Source organism: Hydra vulgaris, chromosome 13, assembly GCF_038396675.1.
Source record: "Hydra vulgaris chromosome 13, alternate assembly HydraT2T_AEP".
Classification (NCBI taxonomy): domain Eukaryota; kingdom Metazoa; phylum Cnidaria; class Hydrozoa; order Anthoathecata; family Hydridae; genus Hydra; species Hydra vulgaris.
This window is the reverse complement of record NC_088932.1, coordinates 41,020,001-41,043,138: the sequence shown is the minus strand read 5'-3', so window position 1 is coordinate 41,043,138 and position 23,138 is coordinate 41,020,001. Positions and strand designations below refer to the sequence as shown.

General features: G+C 26.7%; 1 protein-coding gene across 1 annotated transcript in view; it reads right to left on the bottom strand.

Moving 5' to 3' along the window:
- Positions 1 to 6,021: 6,021 nt before the first annotated feature.
- Positions 6,022 to 23,138, bottom strand: part of LOC100198995 (alpha-aminoadipic semialdehyde dehydrogenase) — a 40,520-nt gene continuing 23,403 nt past the window's right edge. Inside the window, exons 8-18 of the mRNA XM_065816443.1 lie at positions 16,112 to 16,189; positions 15,982 to 16,039; positions 15,816 to 15,855; positions 15,618 to 15,659; positions 15,360 to 15,454; positions 7,786 to 7,870; positions 7,625 to 7,704; positions 7,512 to 7,538; positions 7,260 to 7,419; positions 6,760 to 6,964; positions 6,022 to 6,241 (exon numbers count right to left, since the gene is read on the bottom strand). Coding sequence (XP_065672515.1) covers positions 6,187 to 6,241; positions 6,760 to 6,964; positions 7,260 to 7,419; positions 7,512 to 7,538; positions 7,625 to 7,704; positions 7,786 to 7,870; positions 15,360 to 15,454; positions 15,618 to 15,659; positions 15,816 to 15,855; positions 15,982 to 16,039; positions 16,112 to 16,189 — 925 coding nt within the window. The 3' untranslated portion in view covers positions 6,022 to 6,186. The remainder of the gene's footprint in view (positions 6,242 to 6,759; positions 6,965 to 7,259; positions 7,420 to 7,511; positions 7,539 to 7,624; positions 7,705 to 7,785; positions 7,871 to 15,359; positions 15,455 to 15,617; positions 15,660 to 15,815; positions 15,856 to 15,981; positions 16,040 to 16,111; positions 16,190 to 23,138) is intronic.

The following is a 23,138-nucleotide window of genomic DNA, read 5'->3' as shown; positions in this document are numbered from 1 at the left end:
ATAGGTCACCAATCCGAGAACCATAGAGTTTTTTAAAACAATTTTTACTCAGGACTTCATATATTTGTTTTTCTGCATATAAAAAGAAAAAAAAATTGAAAAGTTATGCAAACCGGATTTTTTTTTTCGTTTTCCGGATTAATTTAGTTTACTGGTAAACCGATAGTTTTCTTTATTGTGAGGAGTTATTAAACGCTTCCCAGTGACACTAATAAATTCATTCGTTTGTTTATAGTTGTTTTATTATCATACCACTGCGAAAAAATTATTTACAAATATCATCCTTTTTATATAAAATTCAGAACCACAAAATATTATATTAATAGCCTTAAATACATGTAATTACGTTGGCGTAATTTTCCAATACCTTCACGAAGACCGCATCATTACAAATACATTAATCTTTATATTAAGATACAACCGCTAATTGTTGTTAGTATCTTGGAAGACGTAATTCACAACACTATCGAACCTTAAAACAAATTTATTTATTATATCATTTTGTTTTTTATAATAATAAATAAAAAAATGTTTTAGGAGAAAAATCTTATTCGGTTCGCAATACAGTTCACAATTGCATAAATGAATTAAAGTATCTTATCTTGGAAGTAGCCAGAATACTATTTTACGTATAAAAAGTGGCTACCTCTGTAAAAACTATTTTCTTTTCTATACCTATCTTTACTTTTATTTATCTAATTAAATTTCTATTTTTTTTCTCCCTCGTTGAGAAAAAGGCTTACGTTAATTCGTTTATTTAGAAACCATTGTGTTTTTTTAAAAGCGAGTAGTTTTACTAAATTTCGTAATTTTGTTTTATTTAGAATTAATTTTCGTCATTTCGTTTTATTTATGTTATTTCGTCATTCTTTTATTTAGAAACTATTATTCGTTAATTGGCTAAAATTTATTAATTCGTTAATTTAGAAACTATTGAATTTTTTTTAAAAGCGAGTAGTTTTATTAAATTATCTTTGCTATTGTAAAAATATTGTAAAAAAAGGGTTAAAACGTGACATGCGTAATTGCGGATGTTCTCACTGAAAAAAATTATCCCGCCGAACCTAAAGAAAAACAACCAAGAACCTAAACCTAAAGAAAAACAACCAAGATCCCAGCGATCTTATAGAACTCATACAACTTCAATGTTTTATTCATATGCAAAATACTCGCATTCCTACTCAAAAAGTAAATAGTTTAATAATCCTATAGCCATTTTTATATATTCTTCCATTTTTTTTTAATAACTGTAAACAACAAAGGTTTTATGAGAATAATCTAAGTCGGTTCTTTATACAGTTCACACCCGTAAAAATGAATTAAAGTATCTTACTACAATGGTAGCCAGAATACTTTATTACTTATAAAAAGTTAATTAAAATATAAGATGTTTTTAACGTTGCCCTAGCCACAAACTTAAAAAAAAATAATTAATTACAATCGAGAGAAATTTGATGAATTAAATAATTATTTTAAACTTCAACAATGGGACAATGAGTTCAAATGTTTGGAAATATTTAAATGTGACGAAAAATGGCAAGCCGTTACAAACTCTTTATTCCAATCATTAAACTGGAAAGCCTATAAAAATTCTCTATTGTTAAACAAACTATTGAAAGCCTCGTTGAAAGAAAAAAGAAACATTTTGTTTAAATGAAGAAGAAAATAATTCAGGGACATACATTTAACAAGATTAAAAAAAAAATTAAATCAAAGAATTAAAGATTTTGACGAGAACGTGAATTTGCTTTAAACTAAAAGTTTAACCCAAGAAAGCTTATGCATATCGCGACGAATTATCTTATTCTATCTCCACTTATTGAAAAAACTAAGGTATTACTCTTATATTCCTCAGAATAATGTTTTTCAACTATATTAAAACCTAATTTAAAAGTAAAAAAAGTTGCGGAGAAATACTTAAGCAAGCTGGCCATTGATAAAGCAACTGAAATGAACAGTTCACCCTAAAGTTCTGAAGGAGTGAAAATCTGCTTTAGCCAAACCACTATCGCTAATGTTGTACAAATCATTTGAAACAAGTAAACTCTCAATGTTATGGTCGCGTGCTTATATTATTCCACTGTTTAAAATTCCACTTTATTATTCCACTATATTATTCCACTTTATTATTATTTCACTTTATTATTATTATATTATTTCACTTTATTATTCCACTATATTATTCCACTGTTTAAAAATAGTAACAAATAAGACCCAAGCAACTATAGATCTGTATTTTTAACATCAGTAATTTGTAAAATCTTGGAAAAGACAATCAAAGATAAAATTATGAAATATCTTGTAGAAAACAAATTATTTAGTAGAAAAATATTTAGAATGAATCAATAAAAACATGGATTTGTTAGTTTTCTAGTTTCATCACAAACTTAATTGAGAATGGCGAGGAAGTAATCGTTTTATTTCTCGATTTTGCTAAAGCGTTTGATTCAGTTGATCACAAAAAAATTATTGTTAAAATTGGATGCTCTTATATAAGTTTATACTTATGTCAAATAATGAGGGTTTGCATAAAATTGCGATGATTACAGGCTGGGAACAAAAAAGCCCCAAAACATTCGCCCCCCTGCCCCAAACGTGAGAGCAACAAGTTGATGAAATATTTTTTGTACTATTCTCAACTAGACTTATATTCATCGAAAAATTTTAAGTTTCATAGTATTATCCATTAGCGTTTAAAAATTATTATCATAGAAAATTTGCAGCCCCTCAAATTCAGGGGGGTTTAAACACAATTTCAATCACAATTTTTGAACGCTAAAATATTTTACTATGAAATCTAAAATTTATCAATGAATATAAGTCTAGTTGAGAATAGTAAAAAAAATATTTCATCAGCTTGTTGCTCTCACGTTTAGGGCTTAGGCGGGAGGGGGGCGGCGAAAGTTTTGGAGCTTTTTGGTTCCCAGCCTCAAATCATCGCATGTTTTTGCAAAACCTCATTATTTGACATAAGTATAAACATATAAATGTTTGGAGTTTGCTCCATGTCTGGAAGTTACTATCTCAAACACCAAAAAATTCTGTCTACGCCTCCATGCTCTTGGCTTTAAATCAAAACTATTGGATTGGTGTCAGGGATTTTTAAAGAACAAACTTCAAAAAGTGGTGATGTGAAATAAGAGCAATAGAAAATTACAATAATATTATTGATATAGACTTTTTAATGGAGCGTTCAAATAAGTAGTTGAATAATTTTAACTAACAAAAGTGTTTCCCTCGGGCATTTGTTTTTAAAAGTTGCGTTCTAAATGTCTTTTAAACGTTTTTTAAACGTCTTTTAAACGTTCTTTACATAAGAATGTTTAGAAGACGTTTAAAAGACATTTAAAATACATTTAGAACGTAACTTTTAAAAATAAATTCCCGCTGGGTTGGATCATGATAATCGGAAACAACACAAATTTTCAATGAATGATGCAGCTATATTGTGTACCTGATAACGTACACAACCACGAAAAAGGATTTAGGAGTGTATATTTCAGATGATTTATAAACATCATGTAAATAAAGCAGTAACTTAAAAGCTAGGTCAAATACACTTGAAAAAACGCTAGGTAAAACATACTTATAAAAAAGCTAGGTCAGGTCAAACGCATTTTTAAATATTTAGATTAAAAACTTTTATTTATAGCCTTTGTTCGTTTACGTTTGGAATGCGCAGCTTCTATCAGATACCATTATTGGCAATAATATTAAGATAAACTAGATAGTGTCCAACAGAAAGCTACCAGATTTGCAATTTTAAAAGGATGCAATTATAAAAATTTATAAAGATTAAAAAAGATGGGTCTACTATTACTGGAGAACAGAAGAAGGGTTTATCTGATATAAATCTGATAGGAAGAAGGGGTTATCTGATACAAATGTTTGAATATTTGAAAGGGTATAATATCATAAATTTTCACAGAAAATTTAAAATGCTAGATGACGATTATAAAAATAGAGGTCGCAATAGTTTTATAACACCAACTGAAAAGCAGAAACAGGATATTAAACAACATTATTTTTTCACCAATAGAGTGGTAAACGAATGGAACAAAAACTTTAACAAAAAATAATAGACGCAGTCAGTTTTAGTCAATTTATAAACAAATTGGATAAATTTTAAAATACTAACTTTTATTATGTTTGTATATTTGTGTGTTATAGCTGCAACAGTTATTAGCTCATCATAGTTTGGATTCTCTCTTGAGGTATACAGCACTATTATACTGGATACTCTTGAGGTACACAGGTATATGTTTTGGATACTATACAGTATACAGCACTATTATACTATTATATTTTATTACTAAAAACTGCCGCCGTTATATCTAGATAACTTGGAATTAAAATAGTTTACGTAAAAGAAAATGTAGGTTAGGTAATTTTTAAAAACTGAAAGTTTTATGTCGGCTACGATTATAAGGGTAATAACATTCTAATACTGCTAAAAAGTGTAGTTTTAATATTTATAATATATTATAATAATAATATATTTATAAAATATTGTAAAGTTAATGTTGGAAAGATTTTAATGAAAATATCTTGAGTAATAAATAGTTTAAAATGAATTGCCTTGATTCGACTCGAATAAGTGAAGTTTTTTTGAATCGAATTTCGATTCACTTATTTGAATTAATTCCATTCGTAATATCTAAGCTTTACAGGAACCTAGTAAATATCTAAGCTTTACAGGACCTAATAAATATACATTACCATCTCGTGCTATAAAACTCAAACTCAATTTTCAATGCTTTTTCTTTTTTTGTATCTTAAACGTACAACATGCATCAAATCGCAAAGCAGAGCACAACCGAGTTCGATTGCGAGTTTGAAACTGATAAAGCCTATTGAAATGGGGTGTTCCTTTGAGTCTTTCCTAAGGTCAAGGGTCTCACTAGCAGGTATTTTAAAACGTTATGTATTGGCCTATTGAAAGAATCTTATTGAATTTTTTTTTTTTAAATTACATTAGTCTGCCGTTACGTAGCGAACCTCAGCAGATTGGTTCAAAACACAACGGAAATTATATGAGTATGCTAGAGTTCTTATTAGAATTCAACCTTTTCCTGATAGAATGGATAGAAACCTTAGGAATACATGGTAAATAAGAAATTCTTATATTATATAATATCTACTGTTGCGACAGGAGAGTTAACATTCTAAATCTAGGCTTCAACTGCTTCTTTTTAAGAGAATCCACAAGACGCTCAAAGAATTCAAGTATTTGATACGGTTAGCAAGAAATAATGTCTGAATAATTCATGGGGTACTAGTTAACTCAAAAGGCCGGGTGAATAAAAATGAGCAATTTTACTTAGTAATTGCTCAGCTTTACACAAATAAAAACTTCAGCAGTTTTGCTCAAATTTTTATTTACGTAAAGTTAAGCAATTTACTCAGTAATTGCTCAGCTTTACGTGAATAAAAACTTAAGCAAAGTTGCTAAAGTTTTTTTTCACGTTAAGCTGACCAATTACTGAGTAAAAGCAATTGCTCTTTTTTTTTTTTACCCGGCCTAAATTAACAGAGCAACATAAAACTTCATCATCCATTAATGAGCTGTATTTTTAATTCTATTTTGTTTACTTATTTGAACTACGTTTTTTAAAATCACAAAATTCACATTCTTATATCCACCAGCTTCCATACTTTTTATCAGGGTTAACTAAAGGGTTTCTTTAGGAGTAAACTTTTTGGAGAGCATAAAACTGATTATTATTTTCCTTCTTCCATTTTTAATTCAATTTTTTGATTAGGTTTAGATACTAAATACAGACCATAGACTTTAACTATTTTAAAATCTCTCATAGAAAAAAAGATTTGCATACAATTTGCCTGAAGTCAGCAACACAAAGCATAGTTAATGACAGCTACATGACGTCGTTCATAGCTAAGTTTCGCTGTTAAGGAGTTAATGATATTTCATAACTTTAATTCAAACAAAGTTGATTTACTTTATTCAAACAAAGTTATACACACTTGCTGTAAAGTTTTATATAAGATAAATCAAACGAATTTCATTTTTATCTAATAAATTTTTTTTATTTTTTAATACATTTAAAAGATATATTTATAAAAAACTAGAATTCAAAAAGAATCTCAGTTAATTCTTTTATAAAAAAACATTCAGGAGAGTAAAAAAAAGTGTATTCCTTATATGACCTTTAGCGTCGATTCCATTTATTCAAATTTTATGCCTTGAGCAAGAGGTAGTTTCTTGCTATAGTTGATCGTACTAAAAATTAATCACATATGTTAAAGAACTAAAATTAAATTGAATGCACGACAAGAAAAACAACAAATAACAAAACAACAACAACAAAAGAACCAAAAAGAAATCAAAGCCAACATTTTATTAACATTTTCCCAGTGTACATTACTGTGTAACTTAAAGTATCATTACCTCGTATTAGATCGTGGAATATTAAAAATACGTATTTATTAAGACATAAAATTATCTATATAGTTAAAAACTGATTAGGGAAGAACCAGGCTTCAAAAAAAACCGATGCGATTATTTATAATTATTTCTAACGGCATTCGACCATCACGTATTTTTATTTTATTAGAACTATAATTTTTTTGTGAGTGGCAGGGATCCAGTGTTGCATTGAAAGAGTAAAATACAATTATGGTCGAATGCCGGAAAGTTAGAGATGATCTCATCGGCTGTTTCATAGCCTCGCTATTTCATGAACATTCTCCCCTACTTTATTTTAATAGAGTTCTTTGTAATAATAAAAAAAAACTAACCATGTTGACCTCCTCATGTATTGTTTCCAGGCGTCACTTCCTGATTCACGGCCACCACCGGTGTGTTTTTCGCCCCCAAATGCGCCTCCGATTTCAGCTCCCGAAGTTGGAATATTAACATTTACAATGCCACAATCTGAGCCTGTGGGACCTACCCATTTAAAGATTCGTTCTATATCTCTAGTGAATAGACTGCTTGATAAACCTAAAATAAAAAATACAAAATATGAAAAACAAATAATTGATAAACAACATGCATTTATTTCTGTGTGGCAATAAAACTGCTATATAAAATTTCTCTTTACTATATTTTATAGTTTAACCTGATACATCTCAACATCAATAGTTCATACGAGTAGTAAGAATAAACCATACATACTAATAATATATTATCAGATTAATTTGATTTATCAAACTAGTCATGTTATTCAAACTCACTCCTCTAAATTAGTGAATAAAACCTCGTGGATAAAAAAACAACTTTAAAAATTTTTATTTACCTTGATTGACTTCATTATTCCATTGAATAGCTTCGTCAATATTTTTACATTTGAACACATACAATATTGGCGCAAAAGTTTCAGTATGAACTATGGGTGCATTATGGGCAATGTCAAATATAATAGTAGGTTCAACATAGTTTCCAGGTTGGTTAAGAACCTATAAATTCAAACATAAAATGCTTAAACAAGTAACAAACATATCAAAACAGGTGAAAATTTCTAAAATAAAAAGCATATCACAAAACTCACGCGACCACCAAAAGCAACTTTTCCGCCCTTTAAAATAAAAAAAAAATTAATATAACTATTATAAAAAAATCCAACAAAAATATAGCATACGAATATGATGTAATATAAAATACCTGAGCTTGTGCATCATGTACAGCTTTTTCAAATGACTTTACTGCTTGACTAGTGTGTAATGGACCACATAAAATTCCGTCTACAAAATGAGATAGTAAAAATTTAAATCACTAACGTTTTTTTAAAAAAACTTTTCCTTGTTGCGATATCAATGATTTACCGTCCAATGGATTGCCAATTTTTATTTGTTTATAGGCTTTCACGATACGTTCTAACACCATATCGTGGATGGCTTCATGAAGGATCTACAAACACAAGAGTTAGAATTTTTTTTTTATACAAATTAGCATAAAAAAGTAAGAAAAATTATTGTATTATGGTGAAAGACAACCTTAACAATATTTTACATATAAAAAAAATAAAACAACAAAAAACAAAGATTTATAATTACGAAAAATATTTAGCATATTTATTTGGTATTATATATCAATTATACAATTATATTAGATACTTGTTTTATAATAAAATATAATGTATAACTATTATACAACATATTATATAATATATAATAATGTATTAGTATAATATTAACAAACAGTATATATTATATATTAATATAAAATTATATAAATAGATAATAAAAATATAATCAAGAATAACTTCCAATTGATGTGCATATTATAAGTATATATTGTAAAAAAAAATCATCAACATTCTATAACTAATTTTTTGTTACTAGTTAAAATCTGAAGAAAAAAACTAAATTAAAAATGTTATACATAAATTAAGGTAAATGAAAAACCTATGTAAAACATTTTTTGAGCAAAAAAGTTATATTCACAATAAAAATAAGCAATTATTAACAGCAACAGATCCAAAATTTTTTGGTGTTTGAGCTAACTTCCAGACATAGAGCAAACTCCAAACATTTGTATGTATATACTAATGTCAAATGATGCTTTGCAAAAAATTGTGATGATTGGAGGCTGGGAACAAAAAAGACTTAAAATTTTATCCCCCTTGCCCCAAACGTGAGAGCAACAAGATGATAAAATAATTTTTTTGTTATTCTTAACTAAATTTATATTCACCAATAAATTTTAAGTTTCATAGTATTAAATTATGACTATATGAAATTTAACCTCCCCTCAATTTGAGGGGGTAACAAATTTGATATGGTCATAACTTTTGAACGCTTAGAGATTGTACAATAATACTCCAATCATTGCAGTTTTTTGCTTAGCATCATTATTTGACTTAAGTATGTTTGAGATTTTAACTAAAATTATGAAATTAAGCATTAGAGTAAAAAAAAAACAAAAAACATGCCTCGAAATTTTCTGAAAAAATGTGTATAAAGCAAAAACTTCAAAACACAACTTCGCAAAAGTGACAATTGATATTATACTTTTAAATTTTATCTATACTTATATTAATATAATCTGAACCAGTGAAACATTTGTTCAGATCATATGAATTTGTGCAGATCATATGAACAGTGGTTCAGATCATATTGACTGAACCAGTGGTTCAGTCAATATGATCTGAACCACTGGTTCAGATCATATTGACTCAAGTATAGATTTTTCCGAAAAAACTATTTCTGATAAAACCATATTGAAAACTCCCCCCCCCCCACCCCAAAAAAAATTAAAATATCTCAAGACAAATAAACTCTACATGTACAAAGAACATCTCCTGCAAATTTTAGCTTATTCATTTTAAAATTGTCAAAAATTAAAAATCAAAACTTCCATTATTATGAACAAATGTGACTTGAAAGCACGTCCAGAAAGACCTTAAGTCTATATTGTATTTGAAAAAGAAGTTTTTTAACACTTGTCAATTTGTCAATTTGATAGGCTAAAATAAGGTCTAAGTTTTCTTTTGTTATGGCATTGCTAAGGTAAACAAACTAATAAGCTAGTTTAAAAAAATAGTATTTTGAACACTTTTAGTTTGATGGAAACTAAAATAGTCATTATCAGCAGAAAGAAAATAAATTTTACATAAAAATAACTGATCAACTATTTGTTCAAATTTTGGTCTAAAATCTCTATTTTTTCATAGGCCTACCACCCAAGTTTAAAAAATAAGAAATTTTTAAAAAGTTCATTAAATAATTTTACAATTTGCAAATAGTTATACTTTTAAATTACTTAGCAGCTGATATTTATGCATACTTTCAAAACAGTTAGCAGGTAATAATTATGAATCCTTTTGAAAAATTAGGCAACTCACATATATAAAAGTTACCAATTTATATTATTTTTGTTTGTTAACTTTAGATTTATGAATAAACAAATTCAAATTCATACTTAAACAAATAATTATGCACCATTTTGAAATAATTAGCAGCTGATAAACATGCATACAAATATATCTTTCATATAAAATAGTATCTACCACTCAAGAAACAAATTGATGTTTCTACCATGATAACAAATTTATGTTTCTACCTGACTAGGCCACAAATTTTGAAATCAAACAACAAAAATTGTACCATTTTATTATTTTTAATTGATTATTTTAATTTTTAAGTTTTTAATGAGTCTTTTAACATCTAACAAAAATTCCAAACAATAAAGTAAGAAAACTATATTAGTTCTATATATATAGAAATTTTATATATATATAGGTTCTATATATTCTAACTACATTTGTAGAACTTGAGTAACAGTAAGAAGTTAACATAACCCTAAAAATATTAATTGTTAGTTAAAATTTTTCAAGAAATTTTTTGTTTAGATCAAAAGAATTATTATTAAAGAACAACTTGAACACGTAGCTCTTTACAAAACTTTTACTACAAGTTCAGGTAGCTCTTTATTAAAAAACAATTTGAACCAGGTTCAGGTTGCTCTTTGATAACATTTTCGTTATTTTTGGATGTCACATTTTCTGTTGTTTCTGATTTCATTCATTTTTTAAATTCATTATCTCAATCATAAACAGCTTTTGTTCATTATTTCAATCATAAACAACTTTTGTATAAACTTAATTTAACCTTTTAAGTTAGAATGATTAAAATAGAAAACAGGACAAAGCTCTCAGGTGCACAGTCAAGAAAAAAAAAAAAAGAAGCAAAAATAGAACTATTCAAATTGAGTGTTAAAATTTTTTTTAAATAACCAAAGTGTAAAAATAGATTTCTCAGACCCAGCTTCTTGGGAAAACTTATCGATATGTGAAGAAAAATTAAGAACCATTTTCTAAAAAAGGCTCAAAACAATTATGCTAATATTTTTCTTTATTTAAGGAAAAGTTTTGCTCTAATGGCAGAAATTCTATTTCAAGCACAAGTCTTGGATGTATATACTGGCATTAAATATTAGAAAACTTATCTTCACTTGAAAAAAGTGTTGTATATTTCAAATTTCATTAAGTGGAAGCACAAGCTTGTGCAAGTTTAAAGAAAAACTATAGATAGAGTTAATACAAAAAGAAAAAAAAAATTATTAGAGCTTTAAGAAAAAAAAATTATTAGAGTACTAGATATATCTCTTGTAAGAGTTCTGGCTGTACAAAATTTTGCCTTTTGCGGAAGCTAATGTACATATGTATATATGTTTATCATGGTAATAAACTGTACGCTTATGCCAATAACAAATTAATAGAAATTGTGGAAAACTTTTTTCTCACAATGTTTGGTCTGATTATGAATGAACATCTCAGAAGGATACAAAATAAGTGTAAACTAATGAAGCAACACAGATATATTTATATAATTTATATCTCTATATATATCTATATATATCTATCTATCTATATATATATATATATATATATATATATATATATATATATATATATATATATATATATATATATATATATATATATATATATATATATATATATATATATATATATATATATATATATATATATATATATATATATATATATATCTATATATATATATATATATATCTATATATATATATATATATATATATATATATATATATATATATATATTTATATATATTTATATATATATATATATATATATATATATATATATATATATATATATATATATATATATATATATAATCTCTCTCTCTCTTTTTCTCTCTCTCTATATATATAGATATGTATATATAATAAATATATAATATATATTATAAATGTATATATATATATATTTATATAATATATATTACATATTATCTCTCTCTCTCGCTCTCTCTCTATATATATATATCTACATATATATATATATGATATATATAATATATATTATAAATATATATATTATAAATATATATATATTATAAATATATATATATATATATATATTATATATATATATATATATATATATATATATTAATATAATATGTATTACATATAATATATATATAAATGGCAAAAATTAAAAGATATCTTTCAAAACTAAATAAAAAACAATGTTTTTCTAAAGAGAAATATGAAAAAATATATCCAAATGATCCTATCCCACCTATTATGTATGGAGTAATCAACCAGGAACTCATAAACCAGAAAAGTTGTACCTTATGAGAATATTTATTTTAACTATTGGCACACCAAACCACGGAATGTCAGAATTCTTAGTTAAGATAATACAATTAGTCTTAAATGAAAATCCAACACAATTAAAAAACTCTTTTGACTTTAACGGGTGACAACTAAAAATCCGGAATGAGAAGAAATGTTAGATTTGATGAAATAATTTATTCATAACAATTTTATATGGTTGATATATAATTGATGACAACTTAAAACATACAATAAAATTAATGGTTTTCCACAAAGGGTCCTTTATCCGCTACTCTGTACAACTTTGTTTTAATCTTCGCGCAAGCTGTTTGCACACCAGTTGTGTCCATTTCTTTCAAGGATTTTTTAATTCTACGCTTGAGTTGTGAAAAATTTCGAGCTTTCCAACCACCCTTGTACACTAAAGAACTTAGTTCTCAAAAAAATCTTCAATTGGTCTACATTGAGGAAGATTGGTGGGGTTAACATTCTTTGGTACAAAAGGAATATTTTCATTTGGAGGAACTCAGTAACACTTTTTGCATAGTGTGACAATGCTTTATTGGGCCAAAATATGTAATTATCATTTGAATGATATTTATTAATAAATGGGATTAAAAGTTTAGTTAAGCATTGGTTTTTGTAAACTTCTTGGTTGACAGCTAGACCACTTTCCTTGAAAAATGGCTCTGAAATTTCTCTGTCGGAGACAACAATATATAACATTACTTTCTTCTCAAATTTGCTTTGCATTTTGAGTTTAACATCAAGTGGTGTAACAGAAGAGTCGCCTGTGTAATAAATTTTGTTACCAAGCATTTGGGGCTTACTTAAAGTAAAATAACTTTCATCATCCAAAATGAAAATTTTATTACCAAAATGTCTCACAAGATAACGACAATCTTTTTTTTACTTTAGTAATTTGACTTTCAGTGTAGGATGACAATTTCTGCTTTTTCCTTCGTTTAACTTGAAGCCTTTTGAGTGCCCTACTGATATACTGCTGGGAACACTCAAATATTCTAGCAGCATCGCGCTGGCTAATGCCATCTTTGTTGTTAAATCGAGTTTTTAACTTCTTCAAATTTTTCTTGGTCATTGTGGGCTTTTGTCCGGATCCTTGCTTTCTTTCAACAGTACCACGTTTTAAAATATCGTAAATTGTACTATTTGATATACCTTCTTTTAAAAAATGTTCTACAGTAAACATTTTGCTAACACTTTTATGGTGTTCATAAAAATGCACAACACGTTCTCGAAGAAGCTACTCTTTAGATGACATTTTTAACAACTAAATTGACAATTGTCAAACAAAAAATGTAAAATTATTACTTGAATCATACACTGCTTGATAATGTAACGAAGTGGCAAACTTGCGCACAATTTCTTTTTGTCCGAATTTTTAGTTGTCACTCGTTATAAAAAAAGCAGAAAATTTGGAATATCGCCAACAATGATTCAAGTGTATTTTGATATTGTAAATCTGTACCCGTCAATACCGTTAAAAGAAACCACCTTTATACTAGAAGAATTAAATAGTTTATCATATAAAAACTTAACAAAACTAAGAATACCTAAAACAAAACAACTCATAGAACTTTGCTTATATTTATGTTATTTTCATTGGAACAATGAGATTCACGTAATGGAGAATTCAGGACCAATTGGACTTTTTTTCATGGTGGTTCTCACAGAATCTTTTCTACAATTCCATAAAAATAATTCAATTAAAATGACATTGATGATAATTCCTGCACTTAATCTAAAATAATTTTTATGATACATTGACGATGGTCATGCAAGATTTCCTAACATCTAACAAGCAAAACAATTCCAAGATATTTTAAATCAACAACATCCTTCAATACAATACACAATTGAAGTTGAAAATAAGACAAAAACGCTTAACTTTCTTGATATAATCATTATAAATAACACAATAGGAAAATTTGAGTACAAAGTATATCAAAAAGAGGCAATCACTAACATTCAAATTAAATCTCATTCAAATAACAATACGAATGTTTGAACAGCTGTATTTAAAGGATATTTCCACAGAACTTACTCCACCTGTAGTAAACATTATTTGCAAAACAAAATAATTTTTTCATCTGACATGCTTATTGAAAATGGGTACGATGAAAAGCTATTGAGGAATATTACACGCCAAAGAAATATTACGTTCATCAAAACTTCGAAAAATATTCCGAAAAAGAAGGATACAGAGCAGTATTTAAATCAAAAGATCTTTATTAACATCAAAAAACAATCAAAACTACTAATAACAGCAAGCCTATATAATACAATTCAACTTCTGTTCCAAACTACAATGCAACCTATATAATATAATGCAACTGTTTCAAAGTTTACATAGGTCAAACAAAAATGCAGGTAAATACGAGGATGCAACAACATCAGAAGAGAATTAACAAAAAAAAAACCTAATCAATCTGCAATAGCATTTCATAAAACCTTTTGTAAAGAAGATATTATTTGGGAAAAAACAATAACATTAAAGGAAGAAAATAAAAAGTTTGAAAGAAAAATTAAGGAGGCACTAGAAATAAAAAATAATGTGTGGTCTGCGCAAAACAGCAGGATTAATCTTGATGAAGGCCAATATGTCAAAACTATGGTTTGGATGCCATTTTTTAAATTTAAAAACAAAAGAAGCCATTCAACCGCTGATGTCAATAGTAACAATTTCATATAAACTATAACGGTTAAAAATTATCGTAATATTTTACAAGCTGTCCATATACATAGTATCCATAATCCAGAGAAATATAATATTAAATTCTTATATAATATAATTATTAGTATTGAGAGAAACTGTATTTCTTGATGTTTTAAAATAATATATGTGTGTATATATATATATATATATATATATATATATATATATATATATATATATATATATATATATATATATATATATATATATATAAAATCAAAATTATTAAATTTATATTTTGATTAAATTAAAAACATTGCATTTTGCTTTGTATTTAATGACTCTAATTAAACCATTATCCATTTTGTAAAAATATGGATTTTCACAATATAGACATCTAAATAAAAATTAGATGTCTATATTGTGAAAATCCATATTTTTACAAAATGGATATACTTTTTTTATATTATTTTAAATAAATAGCTAATCTTAAAAACATGTTTAGATTTGCATGAGAAAAACTATAAAAAATGAACAAATGTGAATGAATGTGTGTTAAATTATTTTAACATAAAAATACTAAGAATAACCTAAAAACATTTTAAACATACCAATCTTCTAGTTGTAGTGCATCTCTGTCCAGCAGTACCAACTGCTGCAAAAACTGTAGCTGGTACAACAAGATCTAAATTCGCATCCTCCATCACTAAAATACAAATTTAGAAGCTTCAAGAATTGGTAACAAATTTGACAATAAAACTTACAAAACAAACAGCAATCATGAATAGAATAACTAGCATAATAGGCCAATTAGCAATCATGAATAGGATAAACACATTAACAACCATAAACAACTACAAAGAACTCACCAATAATTGCATTGTTACCCCCTAATTCTAATAAACATTTGCCTGCAAATAAAAATAAAACCTACAGTTATTAAAAAAGTTGAAAAAGAAATTATGATAAGCAACATTATTAATTCTAATAAGAACTAACATGCAAACAACTATTTCAAATATTTTTATAAAAATATATTTTAAAAGTTATTATTTTTATTCACTTACCAAACCTTTCATTAACCTGCAAAGAAACCTTTTTACCAACCTGTAAATAAAGACATTAATAAACCTTACTTTTGCTTAAATTAAACTTTAGTTAAATTTATTCAAAAACTAAAAACTCATGTCCATATAACTACATAATTAATGTAAGATAAAAACATAAGAATACCTGAGTGCTTCCCGTAAAAGAAAGAAGACTAACATTTTTATCAGCTGCCATAGCTTCACTAAATAAAAATAAAAAGTTTAACATTATAAAAAAACTTTTTCTAAAAAATAAAAATAAAAATCATACACACCCTACATCAGCCCCACTTTGTACTAAAGAACATATTGCTCCTGGAAGGTTGTTAGCTTCAAGGACATCAGCAATAATCCTGAAATATGTAATAAAATATTAGGCCAAATAAAAGTAAATAATAGTGATAATTTAATATATATATATATATATATATATATATATATATATATATATATATATATATATATATATATATATATATAAATATATATATATATATATATATATATATATATATATATATATATATATATATGTATAAATAAAAAAAAAAAAAATAACATTAAAGAGTTGAACAAGCCTAGTTTTTTTCTTTTTTTTTAAGTATATAAGAATTTTTTTCAGTTATACCATATTATTTTGGGCTATTCCTAAACATTTTATGCATATGCACACATATACATAAGGTATAGCATACAATATTTTCACAGACAAATACTTTTTGTTCATTTCAACATGGTGTATTCATCAAGTGACCGAAGAATTATTTAATTAAAGGGTTCATGTTATACTTTTTTAAAATAATCAATTAACTGAGAAAAATAGTGCTTTTTTTGTTAAAATTTGTGAAATTTTGAAAAGTAATTTTTATTTTATACCTTTTTAGCTGATTACAATCTGAACTTGGCAAAGTTGCTGTGCAGAGAAACAAATTAAACTATTTGTCTGTATTGTAATGCACAAAGATACTTAATTTAAACACATTTTCTGTATTGGCATTAAGAAAAAGTTGTGTTAGCTCTACCTTTACTATATCTACTACATTTGCTGATCTGATAACAAAAGAACATATTTATCATACTGTAAAGTAAAACTTCTTAAAATACTTTTGACAATATCACAGCCAATATATGGTTCTTTTATTTAATTATGGTCCACCTTGTATTTGGATTTGTAGACAAACTTCTATCGTGTTTGAAATCTGACCTGATCGCAGTGTTCTACACATATTTTCAGTTATATGCCTATGATCCTAATACAGCTGTGTTAATTAGGTTGGTACAATATGATTGTTGTATACACAAGCTAATGCTACTTTTACAGAATTTATTTAGTCAAGTCTTGCATATAAAAACATAGCAGAAGCTGAAGATAAAGAAATTTGTTGAGCAGGTTGACAAACTTCTGTTACTAAATTGCCTTTACTAAAAGGTCACAATAAACTTTATAACAACAGTGTTTGTAAGAGATGATGCTCCACCTGCAAAATTGTAATACATCCTTAAGGTCAGCATTTAAGAATAATTTCAACAATATCTGCAAATTTAAATCCCAAGGTTTATCTAATATTTTTCCCAAGCCAGTGATAAATATGTTAAAACTGAGACACAGCAGTAAAAAAAAATCAAACTTGATAGTAAACAATACAACACATTGCATGAACATGTAGTTAATCATGCAACTGATCTTAATGAAAGCCAAAGCTGTTTTGTTATATTGTGTTAACCATATATTGGATTTTAAAGATGTCATAGTATTCATGAAGAAATTTGATAAATCAAATCTTATTATTATTTTTGCATGAAATCCAAAGTACAGAAAAAAATTCATTTGTAATCAGATCTATCAGCAACGCTTTTACCTTGAAAAATGTTAACTGCCAGCTTAAAGATTGCAGTAAGAAGCGCGATGATAAGTTGAACCTGATTTAGAAGAATTAGGATATAAAAAAGTTCATAAAGAAAAACATAGCTTGGATCAAAAACAAGTCACAAATTAAGTGGAGTAAAATGATTAAGTTTGTATGAAAAATGAATCTGAAAAACTTGACTATTTGAAAAGAAGATTGAGAAAATTTTAAGTTTTAGAACCAGCCGAGTCAATGGCACTAGAGCCAAGCTACTCAATGTGATGAGCATTAAAGTTTCCATTAACAACTTTATTGTCTGATGGACAATGTGAAAAAGATTATATAAAATTTTTTTTGCTTACCCCTTTACCTTGGAGGTCTTTTTTTTTACCCCTTTACCTTGGAGGTCTTTTTTTTTACCCCTTTACCTTGGAGGTCTTTTTTTTTACCTCAGTGGTCTTCTAAAAAACAAGACAGATGCTGCAAACATCTCTCTGGGTGGAGCCATTTTTGTTTTTACTCAACTAAATCCCAAAGCAGGGGTTATCTTAAGCCAGATTTCTTCCAGATAAATTCTTCCAGTATTTGTCTAGAAAAGCAAAACCTTTAGGGCAGCAGGAAATAAGGAAGGTTGTACTAGATTACATGTTACCAGTAGCAGGGTGATCATGATGATACTAACGCTAACCTGATCTGAGAGTTTATTACTGCTTCTAATTATTAATTATTTGAAAACCTTTCAAAATAAACACAATTTTTTTGCATCTCAACTTAAATTTTTTACCAACAGTACTGTTAATAGTTTCATTGTTAGAAGTTTTTTTTAAAATGTTATTCAACTTCCCAAGACTGAGAGGGACACTACAATTGAAGCTATTTTTTGTGGTTACAACCCTCTCTGAACTCTTTAACTATAAAACACAAACCTTGGCGAATAAGGCCGCTGCACAGAGAAACAAGTTGATAGCGGTACTACCAAGGGCATGGTGGGGATTTCGGAACCTCTCGCTTATATATTATATAAGATATATTCTTAGAGGAACCAACACATTTATATAACATGCTTTTTGAAGAGGAAACAACACATTTATATAACATGCTTAGGATTTCTTTTTTGTTTAACAAAGCATTATTGTGACGTTTTATAATTCCTTTTATTAGTTTGATTAAATATTTTATGTAATTTATTAGAGGGCAGGAAGCATTTATCAAGTTATTAGTGTTTATCCATTTATTATTGCTCTGCTCTTTCAAAAAGATTGAGCACTCTATTTTGTAGAACACATTTAAAATTATTTGTATATATATTAGGCTCTTTATTAACATTTGTTGAGTACTCTTAATTGTATTTTAACATTCCATGTAAAAATGGAAACTAATAATTGAAAAACATCCCTATGCTCAATTAAAAAAAAGTTATAGCATTTTTTTTGATTGAAAAAGTTGAGCATTTTATTAAAAGATTTTGTTGAAGAGCACATTTATTCTTAAAAAAGTAACACATATGATGTAACACAGGTGAGCGAATTGCAACACAGATGATGTAATTAGTAATAACCAAGATAATGATAATGAGTTTAAAAAAAAAAAAAACCTGATTTTTTTACCTGATTTGGAAAATTTTGAAAATAACTAATTGCACTTAATTAAATCAATATAGTTTTGGCATGTAATGAATTTCAAAAAAAATTAAAGTTTGATGTTAAAACATTAAATTGAACCCTAATATTTTGGTTTTTGCTGATAAAATAAATAAAATTTACCAACTCACAACAGAAAACTATGACAAGATTTTACAAGCCAATATTACTAATTCTTATGAGAAAACCCCTAAAAATATCGAAAATGCAATGAAGATTTGTAATACTTAAAAATTATAAACCAAATTATTAAAACCAAACTTTCTTGCAGGTTATTGATTCCCTCTAAAATTAAGATTAGACATACAAGCATAATTAAATTGGACAAAAAAGTAATAATATTTTTGAAATAATTTAAATTCACATCAGTGGAAAAATACCACTGATGTTATAAATTGTTTCTCCATTATCGAAAATAAAAAAGACTGTACATTTATTCAATTTGACCGATTTTTCCCCCTCAATAGCTGCAGATATTTTAGATAAAACAAAATACATTTCATTTAACAAAGGAATGCAAGAAAACCTTGCTATATTTTAAGGAAACTTGAAAATTGAAAAATACAGATGACTACTTTGATGTAACAATCAGCAGTTAAGATGGAGCAGAAATTTGTGAATTTGTTGGAATATATATTTTATATTTACTAAGTAAAATAATTAGTATTAATGATTTAGACCTTTTTGAGATGATGGTTTAATAATAATGCATAAAAAATCTGGTCCACAGTTCGATAGAATTAGAAAAGATGTTATAAAATTTTTTTTAAATATTGGTTATAAAATTGTAATAAGCATTAATTTAAACATTGTGAATTTTCTTGAAATCACATTTAACCTCTGTAAAAACTTATACAAGCCTTTAGAAAACCAAATGTTTAATTATTGTATATTAATATTAACTCAAATCATCCACCCCAAATTCTAAAACAAATACCAAATTCAATTATTAACAGGCTAAACAAAAACTCCTCTGATGAAAATATATTCAATTTCTCTAAACATATTTACAAACATACCCTTAAAAAAAGTAGATTTCAAAATTTTAAACTAAAATTTGACCCTGCAAAAAAAATTGCTAAAAAGCGAAATAGAACTAGAAATGCAATTTGGTTCAACCCTTATAGCAAAAAATTATAGTAAATTATAAAAATTATAGCAAAAATGATTCCATCAACATAGGAAAAGTGTTTTTATAACTAGTTAATAATCACTTGAAAAAAATTTGATAAGTGATTTTAAATCATTTGATAAGTGACTTATTATTAACTTTCTACTAATAATAATGGGTCGGGTTTTCGCTCCCTACATATTTAGAGAAAAATTCTTAAACATAATAAAACATAAACGTATACATAAAATAATTAACAAATATTTGTTAACAATATTATTAAAAGAACTATATATAACATAATAATAAAATATATATAACATAATAATTAAAAACTGAAAATTTAATATTAAAAAAAAATAACAATAATAAATTATGTACCGTAATTTATCATTACACAAGTTATTATTAATAACAATACTAAAACGATATTTTAATAATAAAAAATAAACTTTTAAATAATAAATCTAATAAATTTGTAAAATTAATTTGTATATTTGAAAAAAAACAACGTATTTATTATAAATTAATCCATCAAATATTTTATTAGTTATTTATAATTATAGTGTTTTTTTAATATATTTTAGGTATTAAATATTTTATCGTGTTTGAAAGTTGTTTAATTCATCGAGGTTATAAAATTCTTTTCCACGGTACTCGATCTTAAACTTCTTGATATTCGAACAACAAGTCCATTCATAAATTTCTTTAAAAAAATCAATGTCTTTGTTAAGTTGAAGATGTAATCCTTCACAAAGACTAATCCAGGTAAGAAAATTCTCTTCAAAAGCTTTTTTTGTTATTAAATAATCTGAGATCAATATCATCAACCATTCAATTGTACCTTTCGGTTTCCATCCTTCGAAATTAATAGGACGATCAATTAATGTCTTATTTGATCGTCCTATTAATTTCGAAGGATGGAAAGCGAACATTAATGTATATATATACATATATATATATATATATATATATATATATATATATATATATATATATATATATATATATATATATATATATATATATATATATATATATACACAGTTGTGGCAAAAAGTCTGTTGTATTCGTGTTTTTTTAACAAATTCAAAGTTTAAACAGACACAGCGTCTCTAACACATCTGACAGTTTATCAAGACATTATTTAAAATTACATAGCAGTAATATAGTTCAGTTTTACATCTCACTAATATCTGCTGCACTGTCCCTTATTCTTAATTACTTCAGCAATTCTCGCAGGCATAGAATTTATGAGATTTTTACAAATATCAACAGTTATGTCTGTGTACCACACACATGTAATGATGGCACGAAGATCATCTAAATTTGATGGTTTCTCTTTGTCAATCTTTAGTTTCATTATATACCACAAGTTTTCGATGTGGTTAAGGTCTGGGCTCTGCCCTGGCCAAGGATCTAGAACCTCAACCCCATGACCCCGAAGCCAGTTTTTCACTAAAGCTGCTTGATGACAGGGAGCACCATCATGCATAAACAGTTTGCAGTTGTGAATCTGAATAACTGTCAAAAGCTTTTCATCCAGTATGGTAATATATTTCTGTGCACTCATGTGGTATTTTGTGGAAGAAAGTATAGGGAGCCTCGGCCAGACGCTGAGAAGCTGCCCCATACCATCAAGTATGGTGAATGTTTAACAGTTCGTATGCAAAACTTTGAATCAAATCTTTTATTGGCAGGACGGCGATTATATCTTGGTGCTGCAGAAAACAACTTTATGTTACTTTTGTCACTAAACATTACTTCATTCCACATTTCACTAGTGTAATGTTTGGATTTCCTGCAAAAAAGTAATCACGAACATTCTTCTTTGATAACAGCGGTTTTCGTGCAGTTTGGTACGCTTTTAGATTAAAAGTGTCCTTAAATGTAGTCGAATGGTTCTTACACTAACTCTGTGTGGCAGTTGAGTTGCTACGGCAAAGGATGATATCATTGGATTCTTTAACAATTGTTGTTTTATCGCTCGACTGTAGCAGGAGTTGTTACCTTAGAGCGTCTGCTTTGACATTTTGATTTCACATCACCTGTCTCTCGCCAACGTCTCATTGTCAATAACACAACTTGTTGGGAAACAATAAGATGTTGTGCAACAGCTGCTTGTGTTAAACCCGAGTTAACTAATGTAACAATCTGACCACGTTTTTTATGTGAAAATCCCATTTTTGGTATAAAATTATTGATCTAAAGTAAACAAAGAACACAACGTAAACAAATAAGAAATGAAACTATTTCATTTTTTAAAATAAAAGATAATCTCAATTAGTTCAATCAATAAAACAAACAGATTTTTGGTTCATTTCTAGGCTCTCAACAAGCTTAAAACAGCAAAATGACGCAAAATGCAGTTATATTTGAGCATACAACAGACTTTTGGCCACAACTGTATATATATATATATATATATATATATATATATATATATATATATAATATATATATATATATATGTATGTATATACATATATATATATATATACATATATATATATATATATATATATATATATATATATATATATATATATATATATATATATATATATATATATATATATATATATATATATATATATATATATATATATATATATATATTCAGTATTGGACAAAACATTTGCAACCAACATCGAACAATGCTAAAAAGTGTTCCTAGTTTTACATGTCTTAAAAACGAAACGAA